This window comes from Patagioenas fasciata, chromosome Z (genome assembly GCF_037038585.1).
Source record: "Patagioenas fasciata isolate bPatFas1 chromosome Z, bPatFas1.hap1, whole genome shotgun sequence".
Taxonomy (NCBI): Eukaryota; Metazoa; Chordata; class Aves; order Columbiformes; family Columbidae; genus Patagioenas; species Patagioenas fasciata.
In genome coordinates this window covers 58,106,898-58,134,718 of record NC_092560.1, presented here as the reverse complement: position 1 = coordinate 58,134,718, position 27,821 = coordinate 58,106,898, and the positions used below count along the sequence as shown (strand labels likewise).

Sequence of the window (27,821 nt, the reverse complement as noted above, 5' to 3'; positions counted from 1 at the left end):
CACCCTGGGAAAGGTCAGTCTGTCAAAGCTGGAGCTCTCGTTGTGGGCTTGGGAAAACTAGAAAGCTGATGCTAAATTGGGCTTTGCGAGTGCACAGATTCCCTCTCCATCACTACTCAACTGAGGAGAATTTAATTTATTCTCTTTATTCTAGATGCCTTTTAAAATACCCATTTGATAACATTTTTAAATTAAAAATGTTAACTGGATTTTTATTCTACTGGGGAGTCTCTTGCTAAGGCAACTGTTTATTTGGCTCAGAAGTTTTGACCTGTGGGCTTGAGGGATCAGGAGACACTACACATTATTGGCTCTGGAGAGTCATCATCAGTGACTGGTATATGAAAAACAGTGTCTTTACCACAGGGCAAATTAATCAGATTTCCTTATCACGCGAGATCTGCAGACCGGTCTCACAATCACTAAACTCAGCAAAGACATGTTAATAAGAAGTTCAGGTCTGAGCTTATCCCTACTCAAAGCATGAGGTAGTGTGGGCTGGGTGGAAGGCAAGGAGACAGGCAGAAGTTAATGGCTTGTGTTGCTCCTCTTGGCCAGTCTCTGGAGGTACACAGGGGGTGCCAGCCACGAGCACCTCTCACAGCTGTGTGCGGTTGTTGTCATAGGGAAATGGTACAGAGAAATGCTGCAGACACTGGGAAAGAAACCCTTAGATGTACTGGGACAGACAGTGGATCAAAGGGGCCCTCACTTCCTTTTATACATTACACATGTAGATTTTATACTTTTTGCTCTTTAGTCATGTAAGGACTGTTAACTTTTCCTGCTGTGAGTCAGGAGCAGAGAAATCCAGCCAGAAAATGGAACTTTCCATTTCCTGAGCAGAGCCAGTTTCTTACCCAGAGGGCAGGATGACAGTATGGCAGTAAGATGAGGACATGGATGGATACTTGCATGTGGGTCCCTGACTCCCTTTACCCTTATTCATAGAAAACCGAAATACCTACTTCCCTAGGCCTTTCCTTGTGCTGGGCTGAATCTGCTTTCTCTGGAGGAATTGTGCTATATGAGGAGGGAAAGTAAAACTCTGAATGAATGGATGAATTAACGAAGGAGTTTTCCCCACACCTGCTCTCACAGAACACAGTCCCCACTCCTGTTAAAGGGCAGTGGCATAAAGCCATGTCCGAGATTCACACTTCCCCACTTGTGGGTCCAGGCCATCAGAGCAGGGAGAGGCAGGTGGAGCAGGCTGTCACCATGCTGGCAGGGAAGCCTGGGCCAGGAGGAACTGATCAGTGCCCATATTACGCTTCCGACATAAACCAGACTGACACTAATTCAATTTCTGTAGCTTGATATGATTTCAAGTGGTCTGTCTTCAACATGACCTATGTGGTGGGGGAAGAGTGGGAAGGCAGATGCGCGTTCTTCTGGTGCCAGGAGGGCTTGGATGTTTTTCATGCTGGATGCACTTGACTCCAGGTGGTACAACACCTCCTACCTCATCTTCCTCCAGCTCACCCTGTCAAGGAATAAGGGGGTCTGCATGCAAAGCCAGTAGGCCTTTTTTTTTTTTTTTTTTTTTTTTTTTTTTACACAAAAAGCAGAAGAGGAACAGTTTGGCGAGTGGGCATTTTTCAAAAGGCCACAGTGAGATCCTGAGTGCTTGTGACCCCTCTGTCGGCTTACCCTGCTGCGGAGCTTGGCTGTGGTGGGGGCAACAGCATCACATAGGATAAAAGGATTGCCTGGCCATCCCTCTTCAGATGTGTTAGTGCTACTCTATTCATTACCTTGCAGTCCTGTAAATGCCAGTGAGTACTTGTGCTGTTTCAGATCCATTTTGCAGTTTATTTTGGAAAATTACTGTGCTAGTGGTGAAAGGAAGCTGTCAGTCAGCTTCAGCAAGGCAAAAGGTCCAACTGAGAGCCCAGGTATGCAGCAAGGGTAGGCAAAAAATGCAGATGGGCGTGACAGTGGTGTAGAAATGTATAGAAGAGCCTTAGTGAGCAAAGAAAAAATTACATATAAGGCTGTGACTTTTTCTTTTGTAGCTAAAATGCTCAGAAAGAACCAGAGTTAAAAGCCAGTCTGTGGGAAAGCAAGATGTGCGGTTCCAGCCACCTGAATGATAAAGGAAGATCAATACTAATATGACCATCTGGATGGTCAAAGAAATAATACTAACATAATCAGATCATAGCAAAATATAAAAGGCCTTGGACAGATTGTGTTGAAGTACGTTTCTCATAATTGTAAAGAGTTATAGTCCAGACTCGTGAGAATGGTTCTCGGGCCAGATAACCGCCCCCAAGTGCATGGAATGTGTGAATGTCCTTGGGCCTGGTCTGTGAATGAGTGCGAAAACAGGTGAGACAAACATCACATGAGTTTAGTGTGTTTTTAATAGCAATTACTGGAAAAACATCTTATGTAACATCTTAGTCTAGGCCTGTATCTGTAAATCCTATAAATTGTCAATGGTGAAAAAAGAAGTGGGCCTAGATCAGCTCTCTGCTCGCCCAGGCTCTGTGCTTTTTTCCGGAACAAGATCTCTGTGTCTGCATTCCGGTTTGTGTCATTCCTAATCGCTGCAAGTGGTGCCTCGTGTCACCCCTGGAGGCTCTTCGTTGAGCAGTGTCTTTGGCCACGACCACACAATCCGACGGGTGAGTAAATTTTGTAGCCACATTAATCCCTACAGTACATATAGGGACAAGCAGTCCTTGTGGAACGAGAGAGCTGCGGGATTGCGTTAATATGGGGCAAGCCATTTCTCAGGAACATAAATTGTATTTGCAGCTTTTAACGCAGATATTACATTTTTCTGGGTATCGTATTCCTGAGAAGGAGGTCATTTCACTCCTGGTATGGGTGAAAGAGAATTGTGCTTGGTTTCCGAGTGAGGGGACATTTGACAGTAAAATTTGGAAACAGGTCGGGGAATATCTACACTCACAAAAGAATTCAGGTTTTACAGTCCCTGATAGTTTGCATGTAACTTGGAGATTTGTGTACACTGCGCTATCACAGTTGCAGTCGGCAGAGCAAATAATGCAAGGGCAAACAGGGGAGGATGGACAGAAAAACACAAATGAGCAGGTTGCTAATGATTTGAGTCTTGACAGCACTAATCCTTTTGAATCAGGCTCTGTAGATCTTGAAAACCGGCCAGTTTTATATCCATCATTAGTGCCATCACAGCTGTGTAAAGATAAGGCAGAAATTTGTGAGGAGCTGGGTCAGGAGTCTGAAACTCTGCCCTCAGCATCTCCTTTACCTGATTTTAATGATGCTTATACAGCACAAAGTAACCCCTTAATGACTAAGACAGCAGAACACAAAGGGGTGATGGAAAAATGTGGTGAAAAGGCTACGGAGCATGGCGATTTTTCTTCCACCTTTCCAGTTAATTGCAAACCACGACCACCACCAAAACATGATGGACTATTTTATACAATGGTTAAGAAGTTAAAAAAATCTGTGCAAAAGAATGGGTTACACAGTCCTATCACAGTGGGAATTATTGAAAGTATTGGTGCCACATACGTAATGACTCCATGGGATTGGAAAGTGCTTGCTGAAACAATTTTGACACCAGCGCAATATTCTGTGTGGCAATTAGAGAATAAAAATCTTGTGATTGAACAGGTCTTGGAAAATTTGTCATCAGGAGCAGAGATAAATCAGGATATGTTGCTAGGAACCGGACAGTATGTCACTCCACACGCGCAGGCTGGGCTTCCGTGGCAGGTTTTTGAACAGGCAACTTGCATTGCTATTAGAGCGTGGAATCGGATCCCAGAGTCAGGGCAGAGCGTAAGCTTGTTTGCAAAAATAAGACAGGGACTGCAGGAGTCTTATGTAAGTTTTGTTGACAGATTGCAAATCGCTGTAGCAAGACGGATTAAAAATGAAGATGCAGCAAAAGTTTTACTGCTGCAGCTGGCATATGACAATGCTAACTCTGCCTGCCGGGCTGCTTTGTTGTCAGTGAAAGGTGAAGCCACTGATATCGCGCAATACATTAAGGCTTGTCAGAATAAAGGAACTGAAACATTTCCGCCTTCGGTGTCAGCAGCCGTGTTGCCTCAGCGCAGTGTAAATCAAGCGAGTCTTAAGTGCTTTACTTGTGGTAATGAGGGTCATGTCAGTAAAAACTGTCCTCAAAAGCGCTATAAAACACCAAGAGAATGCTCACCACAGTTGTTCTCTCGCTGTCAGAAGGGATATCACTGGAATAATTCCTGCAAATCTCAGTTTCATAGATCAGGGAAGCCCTTGCCGGGAAACAGCAAGAGGGATGCGAAACCCGGTGCCCCGCAATCCAAGAGGGTTCAGAATCCAACTTTCCAGCCGCAAAACAGTCTCTCCCCCGGAGCAGCAACAGTATCGCAATCTGGCGCACAGCCTATGATCTCGCCCCTGCAACCGCAGGCGGCGCCAGGTTGGATTGGGCAACCGCAACAGAATTGTTAATTACAGAATCCCGGGTATATACAGTAGGTACCTCTGTATGGGGACCTTTACCTAATGGATTTTTTGGATTGATTGTTGGATGCTCTAGTGCTAGTGTACAGGGTATATTTGTCCTTACTGATGTAATTGATGCAGACTGTCTCAGAGAGATTAAAATCATGGTCACAGCGACTCAGATTCCCTGCAAAATTCTAGCTAATCAGCGAATTGCACAGCTGTTGCTTTTGCTGTACTGGGTCCCTCAGACTGCTACAGCTGGATGAGGAGATTCTGGTTTTGGGAGTTCTGGTCAACCACAAGTATTGTGGTCCCAGGAGATGACTACGCAGCAACTCATGCGTACTGTTTCAATTCAGGGCAGACCTTTTACAGGGCTAGTGGATACTGGCGCTGATGTTTCTATCATTTCTAAACAACAATGGTCAGAAAACTGGCCCCTGGAAGTAGCTATGGCTGCAGTTGTTGGAATTGGAGGAAGTCAAATACCTATGAGAAGTGCTCGGATGTTGCATATTGTTGGACCAGATAAAGTCTCAGCTTGGATTCAGCTGTATGTTTTACAGACTGCTATCAACCTTTGGGGTAGGGATTTGCTACAGCAATGGCATGTTACTTTAACCACTGCAGACACAAATTTATCTTAAGGGTCACTGATCTAAAACCCCTGCTCAAACTTACTTGGTTATCAGACAGGCCGGTTTGGGTCGACCAGTGGCCCTTGAAAGGGGAAAAATTGCTTGAAGCTCTAGGCACTAGTTCAAGAACAGCTGCAAGCAGGACACATAGTACCTTCCACAAGTCCGTGGAATACTCCCATTTTTGTTATCCTGAAAAAATCAGGGAAATGGCATTTGCTACAAGATTTACATGCAATTAATGCAGTGATGCAACCTATGGGAGCCTTACAACCTGGTGTCCCAAATTCCACTATACTGCCTAGTAATTAGACACTACAGATTATTGATTTAAAGGATTACTTTTTTACCATTCCACTACATCCTGATGATTGTCGCTATTTTGCTTTCTAAGTTCCCAGCATTAACAATGCTCAGCCTATGCAGCATTATCAGTGGACAGTTTTACCTCAGAGTATGATGAACAGCCCCACAATTTGCCAGCTTGTTGTGAGTACCGCTCTGCAGCCTACACGTGAGACATTTACAGAGGCTATAATATATTATCACCTGGACGACATTTTAGTCTGTGCTGAACAACTTGACTATCTCCAGGGTGCGGTAACACACTTACATCAAGCTCTGAAACTTCATGGCTTACAAGTTGCACAGGAAAAAGTGCAGACTGTGCCTCCTTGGAAATATTTGGGCTGGATTTTAACAGAAACTATGATCAGACCCCAGCCTTTGGCAATTAATAATGACATTAACACATTGAATGATTTACAGAAATTGATGGGTACAATTAACTGGGTACGACCCATGCTTGGAATTTCTAACCATGAACTTCAGCATCTGTTTAATTTGCTAAAGGGAGATTCAGATTTAACATCTCCTCGCACTTTAACTGTGCAAGCACAGGGAGAATTAGAGCTGGGAGCACACAAAATCACGAACTTACAGGCTGACCGCATTCGACTGGATTTGCAGATTTGTCTATTTATAGTTACAACACAGAAACAACTGCTGGCTATTGTGGGACAGTATGATGAGAATGCAAATAGACTGATATACTTGGAATGGATTTTTTTCCCCAATTCTTTCTATAAAACTATTACTCAGCCCCTGGAATTGATTGTTACTCTGATCAAAAAAGGCAGAGAACGGATTCAGGCTTTAGTAGGCTGTGATCCATCTGTCAAATATGTACCTTTTGTGAAAGCAGATTTTGATTTTTTTTTGTTCGCAATCTATGTCCTTGCAAATTGCACTAGCTGATTTTCTTAACAGCATAGCTTCTGGCATGCCTAACTGTAAATTGCTGCATAATCTGCATGTCTTTGATATCAGACCACAGACTGTACTTGTATTCGGTCCTATCCCAAATACTCGCACAGTTTTGTTGATGTTTCAGGGAAGTCTCATAAAGCTGTAGTGGTCTGGTGTGAAGATAACAATTGGCATCATTTTGTTAAAGTTGTTGAAGGTTCAACCCAATTAGTGGAACTTGGCGCAGTTTTGCATGCCTTAGAGCTTATTAGGGAGAAACCTCTAAATTTGGTTTGTGATTCTGAGTAAGTAGTCAAGGTCCTACAGCGCATCCCCTCCACGTTTCTTAAAGAAATCTTGCAACACCAGCTCTTTGATATGTTTGTATCATTGCAAACTGCATTACAGCTTTGCAAACACCTACTGTTTGTTACTCATATATACTCTCATACAACTTTACTAGGTCCCGTAACTGAAGGTAATGCAGTTGCGGATTCTTACACTGTAGCTACAGTCTGCTTCCAGTCTGCCAAGGCTTCACATGCTTTCTTTCATCAGAATGCTGCTGCATTAAAAAAAGATGTTTGGTCTCACTCCCGAGCAAGCGAGAGACATAGTGCGCTCTTGCCTGGAATGTCAAGGGCTGATTACAAGCTCACCCTCCCTTGGAGTTAACCCTTGCGGGCTCTCAACTAATGCCATTTGGCAGTCTGATGTTACACGTTTCATCTTTTGGCCATTTGAAATATGTACATGTTTCTATAGATACTTTTTCAGGTATGCTTTGTGCGAGTGAGAAAAGCAGAGATGTTCAGCGTCACTGGACCCGCTGTTTTGCTATGCTGGGAGTGCCACAACAGATTAAAACTGACAACGGTCCTGGATACACTGCTAGATCCATGCAGTATTTTTTACAGCAATGGGGTGTTTCGCATGTCACAGGTATTACACATTTTCCCACTGGACAGACTGTCATTGAACGAGCACATTCCACACTGAAACAGATGTTATTAAAAGAAAAAAGAGGGAATATGATGCCTCAAGAACAATTAGACAATGCAACATATACTTTAAATTTTTTGAATCGTACCATGCCTCCCTCTTCTTTCACAGCAGTGGAAAAACACTTCCGTGTTCCAGACTCACTGTCTCAGAGACCAAAGGTTTTATAACGAGATCTCGTGCACAACACTCAGTGGCAACTAATCACCTGGGGGAGGGGATATGCTTGTGTTCTTCTTCCAACAGGACCAAAGTGGCTTCCTGCGAAATATGTTAACCCTTTCTACGAGCTGGACAAACACAACGCAGGACCCAGTACCAGAGATGCAGCACCTGTCCCTGCAGCAGAGCGTAATGAAGAAACAGAAGAAACAGCTAAAAAGTTATAGCAAAACCTATTAACGATTGCCTGTCAGAGAAGTTCTGTCTGTTTTATCAGTGATGGGGGGATGGAGATATAGTTCAGAGTAATTTGGCTTTTGTTTCCATTCTGGGTCTTAATGTGTAAGGTATCTAAAATAACCAGTGAAGATGTTTTGATCTTGTAAATTAGAGATATTAGTATATCAGAATTGTATAGATTACTAACTGGTAAAGAAATCTTTCAATGCATTTGTTTTCCTTATTAGGATAACTAATCAGCTTTCTCCAATATTTGTAGTTGTTGTAATTTGTATTATTCTGTTCTATTGTAGGTTGATTTATAACAAGAAAATGACACATAAGGTATGATGATCCACAGTGGGCATTCAAACTCACCAACAGAATACCCCCTTTTGACTTTGGAGGCAAGAGGTGACTGCACCACCACTCCAAAGTAGTTTGTCAGATGACTGTGGTTACAGGATGGAATGTGTGGCAGTTGCGCATTCCCCTGAAATCTGGAGCCTTCAATAAGGAGGTTGTTGGCTCCGTAGCACCTTTTGTGCCCCACTGTGCCTGTCCCCACACATATATACCTAGAATGGTACCAAGGTGTTGTCAGTCAACTTCACCTCTACCAACTGATGGGTCAGGAGGGGTGGGACCCTCGGTCAGTTGACAGGGTCCTTAACAATGGAGGTGCGCAGACTAGCTGAGAAGCTTCTGGACTACGTTGTAATGCCCACAGCCACATCTGGCCAAACAAGGAAACGGGGTTCCCGCCGAAGACGCCCTTTGAGTAGCCTTCTCGGAGCTGCGGGTCTGTAAACTGGAGTCCTTTCCTTAGACAGTGTTCCTGTCTAAGGACACTTCCTGGGATTGAGACCACCTCACCTTTTCATTTGGGTGACTGATTTTTTACTGGATGCATCCTTGAATGAGACTTTGCCTAACCCAGGTGAGTGATTATTTCCTGTGAGTACCCTGAAGGAAGAGGCCTCTAGTTTTGCTTCTAGTGAGTGTCTACATGCCCATTGTGGATCCTCATTATTCTTAAGATATTGTATTTAAATAATCTCCTTAGCTGATATTCGAATCTGTATTTTATGTTAACAGAGTGAAATATGTGTAATACCATTGAAATCAAATTTCAGTGGTTATGAGTGAAATGAAGTAAAATAACAGTCTTAGCTAATGTGCAAGGCCTGATTTAGGATTTAGACAGTACCCTGCAAAATAATTGCATAGTTTGTAAGAATTAGCACTGTAAGACATAATGGTGAACATTATCTAATAGCATAAAGTGATTAGACTCAAAACCTTCCTTTGCACATCTTAATCTGCATATATGGATTTTTGCGGCAAGTGGATATGCTTGTGTGATGTTTTTTCTTGTAGTCTTCCGAATCATGTGGAGAATGAAAACAGAATGCAAAGAAGAATAAAGCCAGGGTCCCTATTGCACTCTCTGAGAACCTGAAGTTTTAAAACAAAAAAGGGGGAAATGTGGGAAAGCAAGATGTGCGGTTCCAGCCACCTGAATGATAAAGGAAGATCAATACTAACATGACCATCTGGATGGTCAAAGAAATAATACTAACATAATCAGATCATAGCAAAATATAAAGGGCCTTGGACAGATTGTGTTGAAGTACGTTTCTCATAATTGTAAAGAGTTATAGTCCAGACTCGTGAGAATGGTTCTCGGGCCAGATAACCACCCCCAAGTGCATGGGATGTGTGAATGTCCTTGGGCCTGGTCTGTGAATGAGTGCGAAAACAGGTGAGACAAACATCACATGAGTTTAGCGTGTTTTTAATAGCAATTACTGGAAAAACATCTTATGTAACATCTTAGTCTAGGCCTGTATCTGTAAATCCTATAAATTGTCAATGGTGAATAAAGAAGCGTGCCTAGGTCAGCTCTCTGCTCGCCCAGGCTCTGTGCTTTTTTCCAGAACAAAATCTCTGTCTCTGCGTGAATCTGTGTCTGCGTTCTGGCGTGCGTTGTTCCTAATTGCCACAGCAATCTATCTGAAAGAGCCTGCAGTATTTTAAAAGTACATTATCGATAGCGTATTTTGGTCTGAAAGGAGGTATATAAAGAAACATGCATAATAATCACAGGATTCAGAGTAATGAAATTACACTGCTTGTAACATCAACATTCCTATGAAGAACTCATGTTTTCCATGATTTAAGATTTCCGCTGACCTGTTGTTTTACAAAGTGCACATTAGATGTACATAAGTCCATGCTTTCTCCTACATTGGATTTTTAAGATCTGAATAAATTTCCTGGAGCTTAGTTTATGTGGTCTTGACAACAAGTGATTTAGACCTTGCTAAAACACTAAGTTTTGAAAACTGAAATCTGGAAAACAGGGTAATTTATGTTCACTGAGAAGAAATGTTTATGTATATAGTTTACTTCCCCATATTCCAAAAACCCTTCTGTCTCCAACAGTAGCCAAATGCCCCATGTGATTTCCCACAGCTGGTCATCAGGACACAATACTAGGCAGTTTGATTTCAGCATGTCAGTGTCAAAGGTCGGTGGGAGGTGGATGTGAGCAGATTTTGGAAATTGTAATTTGCACTCTCTTACAGATTCATTGGTTGCTTAACAAAGTAATAATCTCTGTGTGTGCCTGGCTGTGAACACACCAGTCCAGGTCTGTGTCCCTGTGTCTGGCTTCTCTGTTTAACTGGTAAACATTTGAAGCCAGGTACAGCACACATTTAAAGGGCACTAAGCAGAAGCAGAAGGGGAAGGGTTTCTGATGTTGCCTGGCTTCTGGAAGTCTCACATTGCTACTGCTGTTACTACTGGTAAGTGTTATAAAGTATTACTGAGCAGTACCATAGCAAGTGTTGCAAAGAGACTATGATTTTCAAGCCTGAAATGCTGTTTTTTTTGACAGTAGCTGGGATAGTTTTCTGATCCATGGGGTGGATAAAGCATTTCGGGAGGGTCTGGATTATTTTATTGGACCAACAGATATTGATCTGGTGTATTTGAAAGCTAGTCTGTATTCTTCCATTGTTATAAATTGCTCCAATGAAAGATATTTCCCTTCTCCTTGCTAAAAAAAATCATGCCTGCCTAAGTCAGCACTGTGCCAAGACATTAACATACTACTTAGATAAAATCCACCATACACTATGTATTTTCAATAGCCCTTTCTTCACATGATAATCAATGGGTTAAGTGTCCCATTACAGTGTGTTGTCTGCTCCTGCTCCCTACCCACCTTCTATGCAGCTTGCAGGAAAGCAAACCTTAAAACACAGATTATCTAATGAGCCCGCATCTCTGTGGTGGTGGTGGTGGAAGGGGAATGACAAATTCGTCTGGAGGGGACCCTCTTGCTGAGGTGCTGAAGGTGGAGTGTGCAATGGGGCTGGAGGTGATGCTGGACAGGAATAAGATGGGTCAGTGTGGAGACTGGTTTGGCAGGAGCTGAGCCTGCAGATTAGGAGTAAGGGAGGTACAGGCAGATGTTGCCTACCAGCTCTCTCACTTCTATCCAGATAAAGTGGTTTGGGTCAATGGTCTTCTGTGTTGCTGTCTGCCCCGTTACCCATCTGGAGACTTCACTGCTCCTTCCCCAATCCTGGTCATATTCCATCTGCATTCTTGGCAGTTCCATCTCCCTCCCCGCTCTGAGTCCTGCTAGGTTGGTGTGTGGCATGGAGCATACTTGTAGTGACACTGAGCATATTGCCTGCAGAAAGAGAGCTTAAGAACAGCTATTTAGAGCTGAAGAAGCTCGGTCAGCCCCACAAATCTGTCCTGTTGAGGAAAATGCTCCTTACATCACCTACATATGACCTAGGAGAACCTGGCTCTATTTCTGCAGAACACACCCCCATTCTCCTTTTTGCATTTCCCTTCCTCCTTTATCCTTGCTGGCAGTGCCTTTTGTCTCTTGTCACTCAGTTGTTGGTGACTCTTCGATCTTCCCCGGCTGCTCAGCATGGGCTCCTGTCTGGGTTGGCATAGAACCAGCCTCCCAGGACTTGCTTCAGGCTTTGATGGCTGCTGTGGCTGCAAGGCAGCCATAAGCCCACAGCTTTATGTGGTGTGTATTTACTTTGGGTTCAAAAAAGAAGCATAGGCAAGCACAAAGGCACAACCTGTGGGATGCCCAAAAGGCACTGTAGCGTCTGTCTTGCCCCTAAATGACTCCTGCCCTTTGTCTTTTTTCTGTAGTCATCACCTTTGCTGTGGGACCAGCACAGCTATGTTAGCTTGGACACTTTGCAGGTGTGCACTGGAAACTGTGGCCACTGAACACGAATTATCTGGCAAGCTGACTTGAAGATAAATTTGTTGCAACACAGATAATCAAACAATGACAGCTTCCTAATTTGGGAACATAAACCAAATGCCACTACATTCCTTATAACAGATTAAGGCAATAAGGCATAAAAGCTTGTATTGGCAAATAAAGACACGAAATTCAACCATCTGACTTAAAAACAGACAACAAAGAGACATTTGTATTTCCATAGCAACCTTACCATGTAGAAAATCTTAATGTTTGGGCTTCTAAAGATAACTTAAATTCACAATTATGGCAATACTGAGCTAATATTTGCTGAAGCAAAGTCAGCATCTAGTCCTTTCAACGTACACAAACTAGTAGTCTCATGAAAATCACTTTTTCTTCCATTTTTATTCAAACAGCTCTGTTTGCTTAATATTGCAATTGTTTTACATATATATCCACAAGAGCATCAATATGTAATATAAACAATAAACATATACACACATCTCTTAGTGCTAAACCTAAGAGCAATCAAATGCTGTGGCTATTCTGCTAAAATATTGTATTTTAAAAAATAACTGTAGCAATAGGCTGAAACACCCATGACTAAAATTGATGCAAGAAATTCCTTCATGTGCAATCAAAATAAATCTCCATGAGACCTGATATTTTCAAAAATTTATTGTTATTCATCCTGTCAAGTTATCTTAGCACATTTGCATGGGAGGCATGGGAGGACCAGAGGATTTTTAAATTAGTAGCAGGTGACTTACCTTTGTGCTGATCAAACACTGATGAGGTACTGAAATCCATTGTGGTCTATCTTGTTATTTACAACCAGACCGGACAAGTGCCATCTCCCAGGTTTTCTGGGAAGAATCCCAGGTATTACAGTAAACAATTCAATGATAGCTGTCTCCAGTCTTCTTGTCGGAGAATTAAACTCGCTTTATGGCTGCAGGTTGTTGTCAAGGCAAGGACATTATCGCTGACTCGACAGGAACATTGTATTCTGTTTGTTATGGACCTTCTTAAAATGACATCCCTGGAAGCTCAACTGAGCTTCTGACAAACATCTTTGCTTCAGCGAGTGGAATTGCCTACGAGCAGCTCTAAGGGATGCTGCAGCTCACCCAGACAGACAGACACGCCTGGGAGGGTGAGCGGGACTTGCTGCAGGCGGAGCATCTGCAGAGCTGACAGCCCGGCCGATGGGACACCCTGTGGTGCAGGCTGGGGACACCCCACGGTGCTGGACAACGGCACCCCACGGTGCTGGACAAGGACACCCCGTGGTGTGGGCTGGGGATACCCTGCAGTGCGGTGCCCAGGGACAGCCGGGCCCTGCCAGCAAGCACCTGTGCCCCACTGTGGCCAGCACCGCTGAGGGTGGCTTGTGACATGATGTGTTCAGAGACTGTTTCCTAATTTAACTCCTGCATGGAGAGCAGAAATTAGAAAGCCCTTACTCCCTTAGTTTTGTACTACCCAACTAAAATTAGGTAAAGCACAATGTTTAATGAAGGGATAATAACTGAGAGCACGTTACCAAGGCTGAAGTGGACAGTGATAGCTCCAACAGTATAGTGCAACAGGTATAGTTCTGCCAAATGAAAAGTAGACACATCTCTTCACCCTATTTTTTTGTCTGGCCCTCTGTATCCCTAAGTTAGGAATTCAGACTCCGTACTGTAAAGGGAAAGGGACTCTGGTGAACTTTCCTTCTTGCTGGGTTGTTTCCTTGGAGGAAATAACAAGAAATGGGCTGACTTGGAATTTACCAAGAGTGATGGGTCATCAGCAGCGCCTGGGGGCTGGTGGATGGGAGGAACATAACAAGTTTAATTACCACTGGTGCACTGAAAGAGACACATCACCTCTACTGAATAAGGTAGACCTGCATATGAAAATTAGGAAAGGCAAACCATTTTTGGCCTGAAAGTGCAGACAGGGCCTACACTAAAGCTATGCCTAATCTGGGTCAATTTAAGAAGCCCCGAGACTTTATTCACTGTATTTATTATATTCTGCTGTATTGACTGATTCCCATGACTACAACAAATGCTAGAGATGTAACATACATGTGGACACTGTAGGAGCTGTAGCTGGATGTGCTTCACATCCTAAGCATCTGCTTCTGAATGTAAATTCAAACTATGTGTTTGGAAAAAGATGGTGTGGTCCAGGAAGCAATACGGCCTCAACAGCTTGAAGACAAAGACCAGAGCTGAAATCATAGAATAATTTTGCTTGGAAAAGAGCTTTAAGATCACTGAGTCCAATGATTAACCTGACACTCTCACTAAATCATGTCCCTAAAAACATCATCTATGCATATTTTAAACATCTCCAGGGATAGTGACTCCACCATTTCCCTGGGCAGCCTGTTCTAATGCCTGACAACCCTTTGCATGAAAACATTTTTCCTAATATCCAACCTAAACCTCCTCTGGTGCAACTTGAGCCCACTTCCTCAAAGGACACCAAAAGTGGCCTTTGCTTCCTGCATGTGGCAAGGGGCCCTCTGTCCCCTCTGTACTCAGTGTTTCTGACCATAGGCTCTGCTGACGCAGAGGTTATGCAGTTAGCTGGTGGCTCCACAGCCCTCTACCTGATCTGATCAATTAAACACAGTTTTGTCTGCCCGTTTACCATTACTCAGTCTCAGTCCTTCCATTCTGCTCCTGAGATGAAGGCATTCAGCTTTGGAGGTTGCTGCTCCAGTTTCACTCTTGCCGTGTGTTAGCCTGGAAATGAGGCACATTACAGGTATGCAGGCAAGGAATTTGGGGGAGAAACACCCTGAAGCTGATTCCTTGTGGGTCCCACATGGGGCACAATGTTTCCTGTGGTGCTGAGTACATTGACAGGGCTCACCTTGTCTTCAGCTTTGGGAAAGCCAGGTACCTCCTCTGAGACTGGGCTGACTGAAATTAAGTTGATCTTCTTCATGCAATTAGAAACTTTTATTTTTCACAGTTAGCATGCTCATTGTTTGGATTTAGTTTGAGAATAATAAGATAACATCCCTGGACAGAATTAATGCTTTTATTCAAGTAACTTCCCAGTGTTTTGGAGTTGGAATGGAGGTAACGTAAGAACTTACTGTTATCTTATCCGTTGCCTGGGAGACCAAGGTCTTTCTGTCTGCAGACTTGAGACAGCAAGGAATGGGGGCATAAATGTGACAGACCTTGACTGACATCCTGGCTGATGAATGAGAATGTTCCATGCCATTAGCATCATGCTGCATATTTAATGGGAATCAGGTTTTCCAGCTGGGGAGACTCGTTCTGTTCCTGTTCCATTTTGGTTGGGTTCTGTTTGGGAGTTCCTTTAGTTTAACTTTTTGCTGCTCTGCCGCTTTGCACTCGGCTTACATTGAGTGTCTCTTATTCTGTATTTTATTTTAATTTTATATATGTTAGTAGTATTAGTATATTATTTTTATTTTATTATTTAACTGTTTTTATCTCAATCCATGAGTTTCTCACCTTCCCTTTCGATTTTCTCCCCTGTTTGGGAGTGGGATGGAGGCAGCGAGCAAGTGGCTATCATGGTTTTCATTGCTAGCTGGGGTTAAATCATGACAGGTGTCCACAGCCCACAGGAATGAAGGGTGTTTGTGAACTGGCAATTCCTGCCCTCTGCATCCATCAGAAGAGAAGCAAGGCCAATGCTTTAGCAAAACTCATTTCCCAATGTGGGCATGAGTACCAGCTGAACACTGTTCTGTTTCTCAGCTGTGGTAGACATATCACAGCTCAGAGGCTGCCAGAAAAGCTGAGATTTAGGAATTTGGCTTGAGTCAGTGGTTTCTCTGTAAGTATCTTTTAATTGCTTCTTCAGAAGACTTGAAGGAAATTTGTCCAAATTCCTCAGGGCCTCCTGTGCTCAGTGACTGTGAAAGCAACCCTGACTAAAGACACCAAAGCCGCAAAAGAGATTGAGCCTGGTCTAGGCAGCAGATGAAGATGATAGCTTTAGTATAATTAATTTACATTATTCTTTAATTTAAGCAAAGTGTTTCTGACTTTTTGTGTTGTCCATGGTGGTTGGGCTTTTTTGAGGTGTTTTTTCTTTTTTACTGGAGGAAAGCTCTGGTACAGAAAAGTGATGAAAAGAAAGTAGCAGAAACACAGAGGTTGTGTGGTTTGGTTTTGGTTTTTTTTCATGTTTGCTCACTTTTGCCTGTGCATTAATGTTTGGCTGTATGCAGGGTAGTTAACTCTCCTAATAACAGTTAATCGAATGAATGCAAGGGTTGCAGTAAGACCACAGAGAAATGGTTGAAATATATATATTCAAATGCTACGTAAATGTTGTTTACTGGGTACAGAGCAGGACTAAAGGCTGGTGTTACAGGGACTGAGACGTCATCAATGGTCCGAGCTGACAGTACTGCTCTGTGCCACGCTGCCATCACAAGCACAGACTAGGCCGACACATCTGCTCTTCTGCTGCCCCTGCGGAGGACATTGGCAAGTGTGCAAGGGCTCTGCATTCTTATTTTGAGTCACACACAGTCAGTGTTTTGTAGGAAGGATGATTTTCTGCCTTTGCAAGGTGCCTGGAGCAGCACTGCCCTCATCTGTAGAGAGCACAGCCAGCAGCCAGAGCTGCAGAGGCAGCAGCTCCAGGGGTGAAGTGTTTCCCTGCTTCCTTCACAGGTGTGTTCAAAACCTGAACGTTTACACCCTCTGTATTGCTTGGAAAGCACATAATTTAGTGAATGCAAGTCAAAATGAAGAAAGGGATGCCGTCAGCTTACACTTTCAGTTCCTAATGAAATCTAGTAATAATAATTAGATCATAAAGCATTTCAGGTAACATGCTACTTATGAACTAACTCATTATTGGATTTGCAGCTCAGTCCTCATTGTTGGGAGTGTTCTTATGGTAGCAAGCTCAGATCACATGGAAAAGTCAGACCCCTACCCAGGCAGAAGGACTCAGCTGTGCCCTCTGGAGGGGACTGATCTGTTCAACCAAATGAGGACAATCTCCCTTAAAATGTCAGCAGACAACCAGTGACTAGAGAAAGCAGAATGAAGTCAGAGCTATGTCCTAGAGGTTCCCATGTGAAATGTAAGACAGGCTGAGGATCTGTGCTTCTCTGCTTCCTGCTTTATAAGACCAAATACATCCTCTGCTGAGTCAATATGAATTTTTTCCCTTGAATTCAATGGGATCAGGGCATCTCCCATGGTACAATTGTTCAGGATATCACTGGCATCCTGTGAGACACATTTAGTACCAAGCCAATCACATCGACACCTGAGGCTCTTAAACAGTAATTGGTTTTGTGGGTTTTATTTTCCCAAATGATAGTCTGTAATTAACTTTTTTTTTTTTTTTAATTTTTTTTTTTTAATCCTCAGACTGATTTTTCTGCCCACTTCAGAAGGAATAGGAAGTCTCCCACTGGGTTTAGCATCCTTACCATGCTGTAACTTTCCCTCATTACCTGCCAAAGAATTCCTCGTGGTATTTTCAGGTCTAAAACTGCATTCAGTACCTCTGGTATGCTCTAAGGCTGGTTTGAAGAGCCTGATGGAGTGGGTGAGCCAGAGGTGCACACGGAGGAGCAGATGTGTGTGGAGACCCACTCAGCCAGGGTGGTCAGTATGCAGGGGTGTCTGTCCTGAGTACACAGCCCTGTCTGCGACAGCAGGGAGCTGGAGCTGGGGCCTGTCACACTGGTGGTACTACACTGGTAAAGAGAAATTTATGTGCAAACCCTCACTATTTAATTTTTTTAAAGTTTAAGTTTATTTATTCTGTTATTGTTTGCTCTACCAGATAATATAAGGGAAAAAAAAGGTGTCTACTGTAGGTCAGATCAAAGGCTTCTGGTAATGGCAGTGTCTAAATAGCACTCAGCAGCAGCTGTCTGGCAAACTGCAGGACAAGTGTGCAGTGATGTTTCCTCTGAGCACTCCTCTGGTCTCTCGCCTTTTTCAGATGGTGGCCTGTACAGCGAAGTCTCTAAGGCAGTCCAGTGATTCTGCAGAGTTCCAGTAGGTGGTGGGGTGGGATTAGCACTCAGCTTTTCGAACAAGCAGAAGCAACTCTTAAGTAGAGACACTTGCATTGTTTTTCTATTAAATAATTTAAAGTGGAGGAAGAAAATTTTGTTTGACACTATGCAGTGCATTAAGAAAGCCTGCAAATTAGTGAAGTCCCATTCCAGAAATCAAACTACAGTACAGAGCATGGCCAGCCATCTATGAATGGTAGGCTTTGACAGCCTCTCTGTAAACATTTGTGATAGTAAATTTTCATTGTTAAAATACATGAAAAACTTAACACGTTTTTACATCTTCAGCTCCAAAATGCCCTTTCTTAAACGAGAAAATTTAGTCATGTGAAGTTAAACCGCAAATTACAAGTGGGCTGAAAACAGTTTTAAGAAGAATGGATCAAAAAAAACCAAAACAGACTGAGTGGTGTATCTGGTTATTCTCAATAGGCAAAACGAGAAAGTCTCCTGGTGCAGCACTCAATTAGGAGAAGGTGGCTGCCTCTTGCGCAGTGGATGGAGATACCATTCTGCTTTTGTGTGTTTGCTGTGCCAGTTCTCTCAGGAGACATGGAAAGATGGGCTAATGAGGAGAGTGTCAGCCACCCTGGGAGTGGTACCTGCCATAGCACGGGTTGTGTCCAGACTGTGCAATGGGACATGTGAATGACACTGACAGTGTAACAAATCCAAACAGGCACAACTGAATAGAAAACAGGAAATTTCAGTGAAAAGTAAATTCTTAGAGGAACAGTTTAAAAAATAAACTAGTTAATCCCCTGCTCCTGATCACTTTTTTATTATATGAAAGGTAAATATAAACCATCCAGTCCAATTAGTTTTGGTTGTAGAAACAACAGGAATCTATTTATTGTGTCATAGGATTATCATATCACAGAAATCTGTTCCTCATTAATGCTCACAATATACTAATCCCATTTTCTTCTGTGGCAAGACATGGAAGCACATGCCTTTTTTCTAACCCCATTTCTTTGAATCTCTTTCTTTGCCTCTTAATACAGAAATCAGAGGACAATAACAAGATTAAGTCCCACACCCGTATCTTTCCATCGTGTTCTTTCTAATGATTTCATTTGCATATAATAGTAGCTGTTTCTGTGCCAGAGTAAGGGCATGTCTTCGGATGCTGGTCTCTCCTGTTCGACCTGTGAAAACCCAGAAACTGCTTGCAGCCCTTACTTGGACATCTCACCACCTGGCTGGGAAGGTAGCACGCTTTAGCAAAGCTGGCTGGCATAGTGTGGAAGTTGTCAAGGCATGGCTACAGTCAGTGATAAATCAGATTTATACATAAGAAAAGTAAAGTACATGCTGGAAAAAATAGTCACATGAACAAAAGCATTTTGATGGGCCTGTGTTGCAATGACAGATATCATTACAAAGTTGAGCATCAGATTTTACACAGTGGTAGGAGAACATATTTTTGCTTTTTCCATTCATGTCTTATTATTGTCCTATGCAATGTTTCTATTTACAACACCAACCTGGAACCAGTTTATCTTTTCAGCTGCTGATCATTTTTCTACTGTACACTGACTCCAGCACATGCAAGCAAAAGTAAGTGCAATGCAATGACACACATAAGATTGATACTTGTTCAGCATGAGTAATGAGCAGGGTAGTCCAGATATAAACAGGTGAATAACAGGTAAATAACGCAGCTGCATAATATTGCATCAAAAGTTGTTCCTCTCCTTTCAGTGTGACTACAATGAGGTGTGCAATATGGAATGAATGAGCTGATGGCTTCTGTCTTTTTGTGTTTGAGGTAATCGAAGTTATGTGTCCATTAAAGTGTTTTATCAGTAATATTTTACATTTCTTTGCCAAGTTTTGTCAAAGCCCCCAATGTGAAGAAAAAAAAGCGTCTGTAACATGCAAACTGCAAAATGTGGCACAAAGGACTTAGTCCTCCATTCCTTGCATACCTGGAACTCCTGTTGATATCTCATCACAGGTTATGAGCTTTACTACAGGTTTCCAAAGTGACAAGTTGATCAGTAGTAATGGGGCACATAGGTCTGTGGTTTGGTATTATTATACTTACTCAGAAGTGGCAATTTAGCCATGTGTCAATGAAACTCAAACAAAACTGCAAACATTTAACTGGTATCTCAATATACATTGTGCAATCACTGTCAGAATTTGGAGTTAAGCAGCTGAGTAGGCCACAGCACCAGAAGTAGGTTCAGAAGCAAGCCCAACACATCAGGCAAGACAGTGCTATCCTTTTGAAGACTTACGGTATTACATCTGCTGAAGGCGCATCAAATGTGCAACCCAGCAGGACTCCAGATTGCAGCAGCATTTATTGTTGCTTTGATGTAGTCAAAGTACTTCCCAGACTTATAAGACTTATTTATGGAAGCCCCCTTCCACCTGTACAATATCTATCATAAATATTTTGAATTATGGTGCTACTGGGATGGCCAGACAAGCACCATGGTCCCATGGTGTCATTCAGCACTGAAACCCATCCTGAAATCCTTTTGTGCTCCCAAGATTTTCCAGTCTACCTAGACAAGACATAGAAAGGTGAGGAAAAGTCACAAAGGTGAAGTGCATTGTAGGGGCCCCTTGGATGGCCAGAGTGGTGTCACATACCCAGCAAGCAGTCCTGAGACTGGCAAAGGGCTTCCAAATGGCCATGGCTGGCTGGTGCCGGGGAGAAAGAGTGGCCTTACAGGTTAAATGTAATACTAAAACGTGAGATTGCTGTGTTCTGCTGCAGTCTGCTTTCATAAGCTTTGCTGTTCCAGTTTACTGGAAATAATAATACTACTATAATCAGTTATTCATAGAAAGCAAAAGATGTGCACACAGAACTGATGTGGTTTTAAATACTTGAGTGGATGTTTGAAGGAGGGCTGTTGTAAAGCTTGCTCATTTCTTACTGTGATCTCTAGAATCAGCATGGAACAGAAATGTAGAGAACATATTTCCCTACTGATGAGTGGCTTTTATATGAAGTAATTTTTGAACTTCAGAGGACCTTTCCTGAGATTGCAAAACCACTCCAAGTGGGTCAAAGTGTGGCCTTAAACTATATGGATACTCTTAACTGGCAAGAGAATCTGGAAGCTGATAGGGACCACTTGAATACTCCATGTGTGTTTATCCTGCATATAATGGACAGGCACAAAGTGGTTCAATTTGTACTCTGACACAAAGATGAGGTTCATGTGTTAGCTGAAGCCCAGCATCATACTAGCACATTTTTCAGCTTGGAGTGTTTGTCAACTATGTTCCACATACATACATGGGAAAAATAAGCACAAGAAGGAACTTCTCCTTCACAAACGTAACTGAAACGTCCAGTTATGTTGGTCAGTTCATGGATTATACACATAGACGTGCATGAATAGAAACCAGAGATCAGATGAAAGGAGGTGCAGAGGGTCCGTCAAGTGACTCCAGGTATCGGGAGGCAGTCGGGGCGCTGCTCTGCTTTGTGCTGTGTTTTCCGTGGCACAAGAGGTGACAGACGGGACCCCATGGTTTCCTCCCCGCCCTGCAGAGCCCACGCTGGGTGTGCCTCCCCAACACCCACAGACCTTCCTGGCAAAATAGCCCCGCCTCAGATTTTTTTCAGAGAGCAGGAAATGTTTTACAGTCTAGTTAGGCAGGCTTAAAGTAAAAACAAACGAAAAAACCCACAAAATCCTGCTAAAAGGTGAAAACAGCAAAGCAAAAGGTGAATGTGCTCAGCTTCTTTGGAGACATAGGTGGTAGGGAAATGGCTTTGCTTTGCCTCAGCTGGCAAGAAGACAGCTTTCACGGCAAAGTCGGTGCCCTCAGGCACACAGCCGCGGTGTCACGGACAGTCCGTGACTGCGGGCAGCAGCGCGGCCGTGCAGCCGCCCCCAGGCAAGCACAGCCCCTCAGCCGGTCGGGGCTCCCTGCAAGCTTCCAGCAAGCTGTCACACCTTCCGGCTCACCCCCCCATCTTGGGTGTCAGCTGTGCTGGACTGTGTTTTTTTTACGAAGGGGCTATGAATCATGTGTGTGTGCCTCCAGGACCTCTTTACCTAGCTGACATGGCTACAGCACGTTCAGGACAGGAGGGGAGTATACAGAGGAAAGGGAGTATTCCCCAAGCTCCCAGTAATTCTGTCTTTTCCTGTGGGCCTCTTGTTCGGGATGCTTGCTCACTTCTCTGCTTGCTGTTTCGCTGCTGGCTGGTGGGTGGGATATGCGGACAAGAGCATGTCCCCAGAGGGTAGTGCACACAGGCAAGGATGGCTGTTTTCTCACTAATTCAAGCGCTAAAAATAAACATGCTACAGACCCATCCCTTCATCCCTCATGGACAGTTTGCAGAGTGACTTTAACAACCTTGAAAAATCCATGTGAGACTCTAAAAATGGTTTTGTGGTTTGCTGCATGACTGACTAAAGGCAGAAGTGTTTTAAAGTTCTTTGAGCATATTTTTGTTCTTGAATTATTTTGAAATTATAACACTTTCACATGTTGTATAGCTGCTTCTTTCCTAACTGGGGTCACTTCGGCAGTCTGTAAATCCTAAGCTATTCCTTATAACATTATCAGGAGTGGACAGGACTGCATAGAAGTATAGTAAATACCTTCATTTTTAGAATCTGAGTCTTATGGAATAGGCCAAGATATTTTTAAGTATGTTAAAAGGCAGGCTTGATTTGTTTGTTTTAACATTTAAGTTGGCTTAATAATAAATAAAGTCCTCTACAAATTTTTTTTTCTATTTCAGAGTTGGTTTACTATGACTTGTGAGGTTGGTTATAATCCACAACTGTCTTGACAGCTGTGTGAATATGAAATTGTGATGTCTGCAATGCATGAAAACATAATGCATCTCTGGATGAATAGGGATTTTAGCTGGTATTTATTATTCTGCTATTCTAAAATATCAGTCATTATCTACACTTCTAGTTTTCTTATGCTTTTTTTTTTTTTCCCCAAAAGTTATAAGTACACAACTCTGTAGGACAACTCTGACCATACAGGGTTTTTAAATTTATGAAAGCAAGGCTGGAGCTTTACAATTTCCAGAAAGCATGTTAGCAAGTAAATTTTGTAACATGTAATGCTCTTAGATGACCACTCAAATGAACAACAAATAGTTTACAGCAATTTGCTTACTGATATTTGCAAAATTACACACACACACACACATTGCATTTGTGCACAAACACACAATAAGGGCCTTTACCAATCTTTAACTGGAAGCTAAAACAAATTATAAATATTCACCAAAAAAGATATTGCAGTGGGCTTAGACACAGAAGCAACAACAACCAGAAAAACAGATCTGTATGAAATAAAGCCAGATAAGACAACTATTTACTGAACTTGCTTAATCCAGGAGGAGATTTGCTGACGAATGGTGTGGAGGGGGCAGGAGACTGTCCCTGCTCCTCCTGTGTGGCACATGTTTCACATCACTTGCAAGGGGAGCAGCTGTGCGGCCTCTCCAATCCACCCCATGGCTGTAGTGATCTCTGCTTAATCCAGGGCAGATTTATAACACAGTGCAGGTGGGGCTGTGTAAAATCACTCCATCAAAATTCTACAGCAGGGTCAATTATTTAAAATTAAGTCCAAGAACACAGATGAGCATCCTTGGGTCCATTAATGAAACTGCTGAGTGATTGTGTACCTGTCTGGAAGGATGACTTCTCAGGGTAGGGTCTTCCTAACACTTAATCCATACTATATGATGACAAAGGCACTGGGGGCCTTATCTTCAAAGATACTGCGGGATCTACAGTATTTATGAGACCAGGAGGCCATCTGGTCTAATGTCTTCTCCAGCAACAGTGAGCAGCAGGTTCTTAGAAATGTAGGAACTGAGCAGATACAGAAAAACCTTTCTCTTGTATGCCCTCCTAGTTTCCAGCAACAGGTGCTTTAGAGACTGCCTGTGCTGGAGGTTGTGTCCAGATCATAACAAATAACGTTAGAGGTGACTGTAGTCAGTGGATCTGTTCCTCATCAGTCTGTTGTATTATTAGATTTGCTTATGGTTTTGGCTTCTATATTATCCTGAATTACATGGTTAAATTCGTTATGCCCAGTAGTCTTGTACTTTCAGAAACAGTGATTTTCCTTCCTTCCTTCCTTCCTTCCTTCCTTCCTTCCTTCCTTCCTTCCTTCCTTCCTTCCTTCCTTCCTTCCTTCCTTCCTTCCTTCCTTCCTTCCTTCCTTCCTTCCTTCCTTCCTTCCTTCCTTCCTTCCTTCCTTCCTTCCTTCCTTCCTTCCTTCCTTCCTTCCTTCCTTCCTTCCTTCCTTCCTTCCTTCCTTCCTTCCTTCCTTCCTTCCTTCCTTCCTTCCTTCCCTCCTTCCTTCCTTCCCTCCTTCCTTCCTTCCCTCCTTCCTTCCTTCCCTCCTTCCTTCCCTCCTTCCTTCCTTCCCTCCTTCCTTCCTTCCCTCCTTCCTTCCCTCCTTCCTTCCTTCCCTCCTTCCTTCCTTCCTTCCCTCCTTCCTTCCTTCCCTCCTTCCTTCCCTCCTTCCTTCCCTCCTTCCTTCCCTCCTTCCTTCCCTCCTTCCCTCCTTCCCTCCTTCCCTCCTTCCCTCCCTCCCTCCTTCCCTCCCTCCTTCCCTCCCTCCTTCCCTCCCTCCTTCCCTCCCTCCTTCCCTCCCTCCTTCCTTCCTTCCCTCCTTCCCTCCCTCCTTCCTTCCCTCCCTCCTTCCCTCCTTCCTTCCTTCCTTCCTTCCTTCCTCCCTTCCTTCCTTCCTTCCTTCCTTCCTTCCTTCCTTCCTTCCTCCCTCCCTTCCTCCCTCCCTTCCTCCCTCCTTCCTTCCTTCCTTCCTTCCTTCCTTCCTTCCTTCCTTCCTTCCTTCCTTCCTTCCTTCCTTCCTTCCTTCCTTCCTTCCTTCCTTCCTTCCTTCCTTCCTTCCCTCCTTCCCTCCTTCCCTCCTTCCCTCCTTCCCTCCTTCCCTCCTTCCTTCCCTCCTTCCTTCCCTCCTTCCTTCCCTCCTTCCCTCCTTCCTTCCCTCCTTCCTTCCCTCCTTCCCTCCTTCCTTCCCTCCTTCCTTCCCTCCTTCCTTCCTTCCCTCCTTCCCTCCTTCCCTCCTTCCCTCCTTCCCTCCTTCCTTCCTTCCCTCCTTCCTTCCTTCCCTCCTTCCTTCCCTCCTTCCTTCCTTCCCTCCCTCCTTCCCTCCCTCCCTCCCTCCCTCCCTCCCTCCCTCCCTCCCTCCCTCCCTCCCTCCTTCCTTCCTTCCCTCCTTCCTTCCCTCCTTCCCTCCTTCCTTCCCTCCCTCCTTCCTTGCCTCCTTCCCTCCTTGCCTCCTTCCCTCCTTCCCTCCCTCCCTCCCTCCTTCCTTCCTGAGAGCTACATTCCTCCGAGGTTTTGGTCCGGCTCCTTTCACATAGATGTTGCTTAAGTCAGCAGCTAGTGCAGATATTTTGAGTGTGGTCAGTGTCTGCAGTGATAAAGAACAGCAAAATGGTGCTTTCTTCAAGTAGAAACAAATGCATTTTCTCTGTCAGATTTTTACAACTGAGAACCATGAAATGAGATAAACTGAAGGAAATAATGAAAGATCTTCCTGAAATAAATGGCTGTGTAGCAGAAGGAATGGGGTACAGATATTTCCATGAGCATTTTCTCAGGATCACATTGCCAATGTAGAGCTCAGCCAGAGCAGGCACAGCAGCTGCTTGAACATGAGGGATAGACTTATCTAGGAGGGTCTGCTGCTGAATCAGTGGAGTTCTGACAACGATGAATTTCAGCCAGTAATTACTAAAACAAGTGAAAAATAGTAGCCAGAGGTTATAGTACAAAATACCTGCCATTAGTATCTGTCATGATGTCAGAAAGCCTTCTGCAGTATCTTAGAGCAGGTTTGCTTTTCTTCTAGTAGGAGAGTACTCAAGAGAGAAGATAAAGTTCTTTCTTAGACTGTAAAGAGGCTAGAAAGCTTAACATACTTAAAATTGCTTAGCAAACACTGGTAAACTCTAGCTTACAGTAAGGCCATTTCTGTGCAATCTGCTACCACATTTTGCTATGAGCAGCAAAGACAGTATTTCGCAGAGCTGTTATTGGAGGTACAAGAAATATACCCCCAGGAGTCACTGGTCCACACACTGTGTAGTAGAAGGTTTATGTTCACGAAGGCAAAACAAGCACAGCCACAGTGGCAAGAGGTGAAAGGGATAGGGCATAGCAGTTTTCATGGGATATGGTGCTCCTCAAACTTTGATTCTTCTAGTTGCACAAAAGATGCAACTAGTTTGGTGTTCCAGTCAATATTTCTCTCTCCTGGGTGCTAAGCATCTTAGAAAGATAACAGCCAGCCCACTTGTATATATGTGTGTATGAACATACATATACATCCCCATCCTCATACACATTTACACACACAAATGTATAGTGGCCAACCTAATATGTATGTTCAATGGATGTCTGTCAAACATATCATATGCTTATTTGAAATGCTACTGAGGATGTATAAGATGGTGCAGTTGCCTAAGAACTATTGTGAAGTCACCTATTTCTTTTTAGGTAATACTATTTGTGAAAAGCCTTCAGAAGTTACAAGCAGTATTTTACTATTTGAGGACAATTAAACATGCAGATTTTCTTTGGATTCACGTTTTTACTCATCCCATTAAATGTTAGTCTCCTGGACATTTTAATCAGGATTACAGTGTCTAATGAGATTAGTTAGATAACACTTGTTAATTAGAGTGGCCTGTCCACTAGACTTCTTCTGAAGGGCATTTGGGTGCATGAAGCAGAATGCTTTGGAGGACAAGTGAGTGTGTGAGACCAAGGTCAGAGGTAGGATGCTGTGGGGTACATGAAAGTGCAAACATGAGTGTCAATATGGAGGTGCTTTTTAAACCAGTCAATTAAAAAGGCACGAATAGAAAAAAAACCACAACACACCTACTTTTATAGGAGTAATCCTGTCTCCTCAAATGCTGTTAAAATGTATGCAAATGTATCTATTGAACTTGAAGAGATGATGTACACAGAGTCCAATAAAAACAAACAAAGAGGAAATTATGATGAGAAAGCTCATTTTAAAGAAACTGTCAGAAAATAGCTAGCTAACTTTTTTGCTCTGAGTAGTTTTGAGTTGGAGATAGTTGGCCTACTGTTGGGCATAATTTTTTGAGAGAGTTTCAACTGGATGCATTTGAAACCCGCTTACATTTTCTGTGTACTTAAGTCCAGAATTTTTCACACTTCACAAGAACACAGAACACAAAGATTCTTTACTTGAAAGGAAGGACAACAATTCAAAATCGTGGGATGAAACATAGCGTAGTAAAATGTAAGCTCAGTATCTGGGTAGATGTAGTAGTGAGATAAATTAAACTGTAAAGAGTTTGATGAAAGCCTGAGAGTCATTTAAACCAGAAAGCCGCCTGACATATACTATAGAGAACAAACCTATGCTCATGGAGAGAGGCAAAATGATATCATAGGTCTTTACTATCATTTATTTTCTAATGTCTATTTTCTGTGATAAAGCATACTTTTGTGGAGATATGCCAATATTTTTAAGCCTAGGCATTGACGTTTGGATCTAGTTTAAAGAAGTATACGTAATCAGTCACAGGGAACCTTTCCAAAACTCTAAGATATGATGCAAGCAGAGCTGAGAAGTTACTGTGTTGAACTGACAGGCTGTGCTTAAAAAAGCAGTGACTGCCTAGGAGCCTGCATCTATATGGGAGTTAGTCTTACAGTGCTCCATTTGCAACTGGCTCCTCTGTATTGCCATAACAAAAATCGCAATTGTTAGAAATAACATTATATTGGCTTTGTGGTACTGGTAACTGAATCCAAAGCCTCCAAACAAAACTGCATATGGATCT

The 27,821-nt window shown here is 43.1% G+C and overlaps 1 protein-coding gene and 1 long non-coding RNA gene across 9 annotated transcripts in view; one reads left to right on the top strand and one right to left on the bottom strand.

The window, feature by feature from the left end:
• ANKRD55 (ankyrin repeat domain 55) overlaps window positions 1–13,249 on the bottom strand; it is a 68,312-nt gene extending 55,063 nt beyond the window's left edge. Inside the window, exon 1 of one of the 3 annotated variants that reach the window (XM_071801847.1) lies at window positions 12,738–13,249. In XM_071801847.1, the coding sequence (XP_071657948.1) occupies window positions 12,738–12,777 (40 nt within the window). In that variant the 5' untranslated portion in view covers window positions 12,778–13,249. Of the gene's footprint in view, window positions 1–4,165; window positions 4,297–12,737 lie in introns of those variants that run through there. The other 2 variants (XM_071801848.1, XM_071801849.1) reach the window with 2 other exon arrangements.
• The window catches only part of LOC136115269 (uncharacterized), a 43,194-nt gene continuing 25,660 nt past the window's right edge, over window positions 10,288–27,821 (top strand). For 2 of the 6 annotated variants that reach the window (XR_011736367.1, XR_011736365.1), the window contains exon 1: window positions 10,291–10,522. This is a non-coding gene — a long non-coding RNA (uncharacterized lncRNA). Of the gene's footprint in view, window positions 10,523–19,707; window positions 19,776–27,821 lie in introns of those variants that run through there. The other 4 variants (XR_011736370.1, XR_011736368.1, XR_011736369.1 and 1 more) reach the window with 4 other exon arrangements.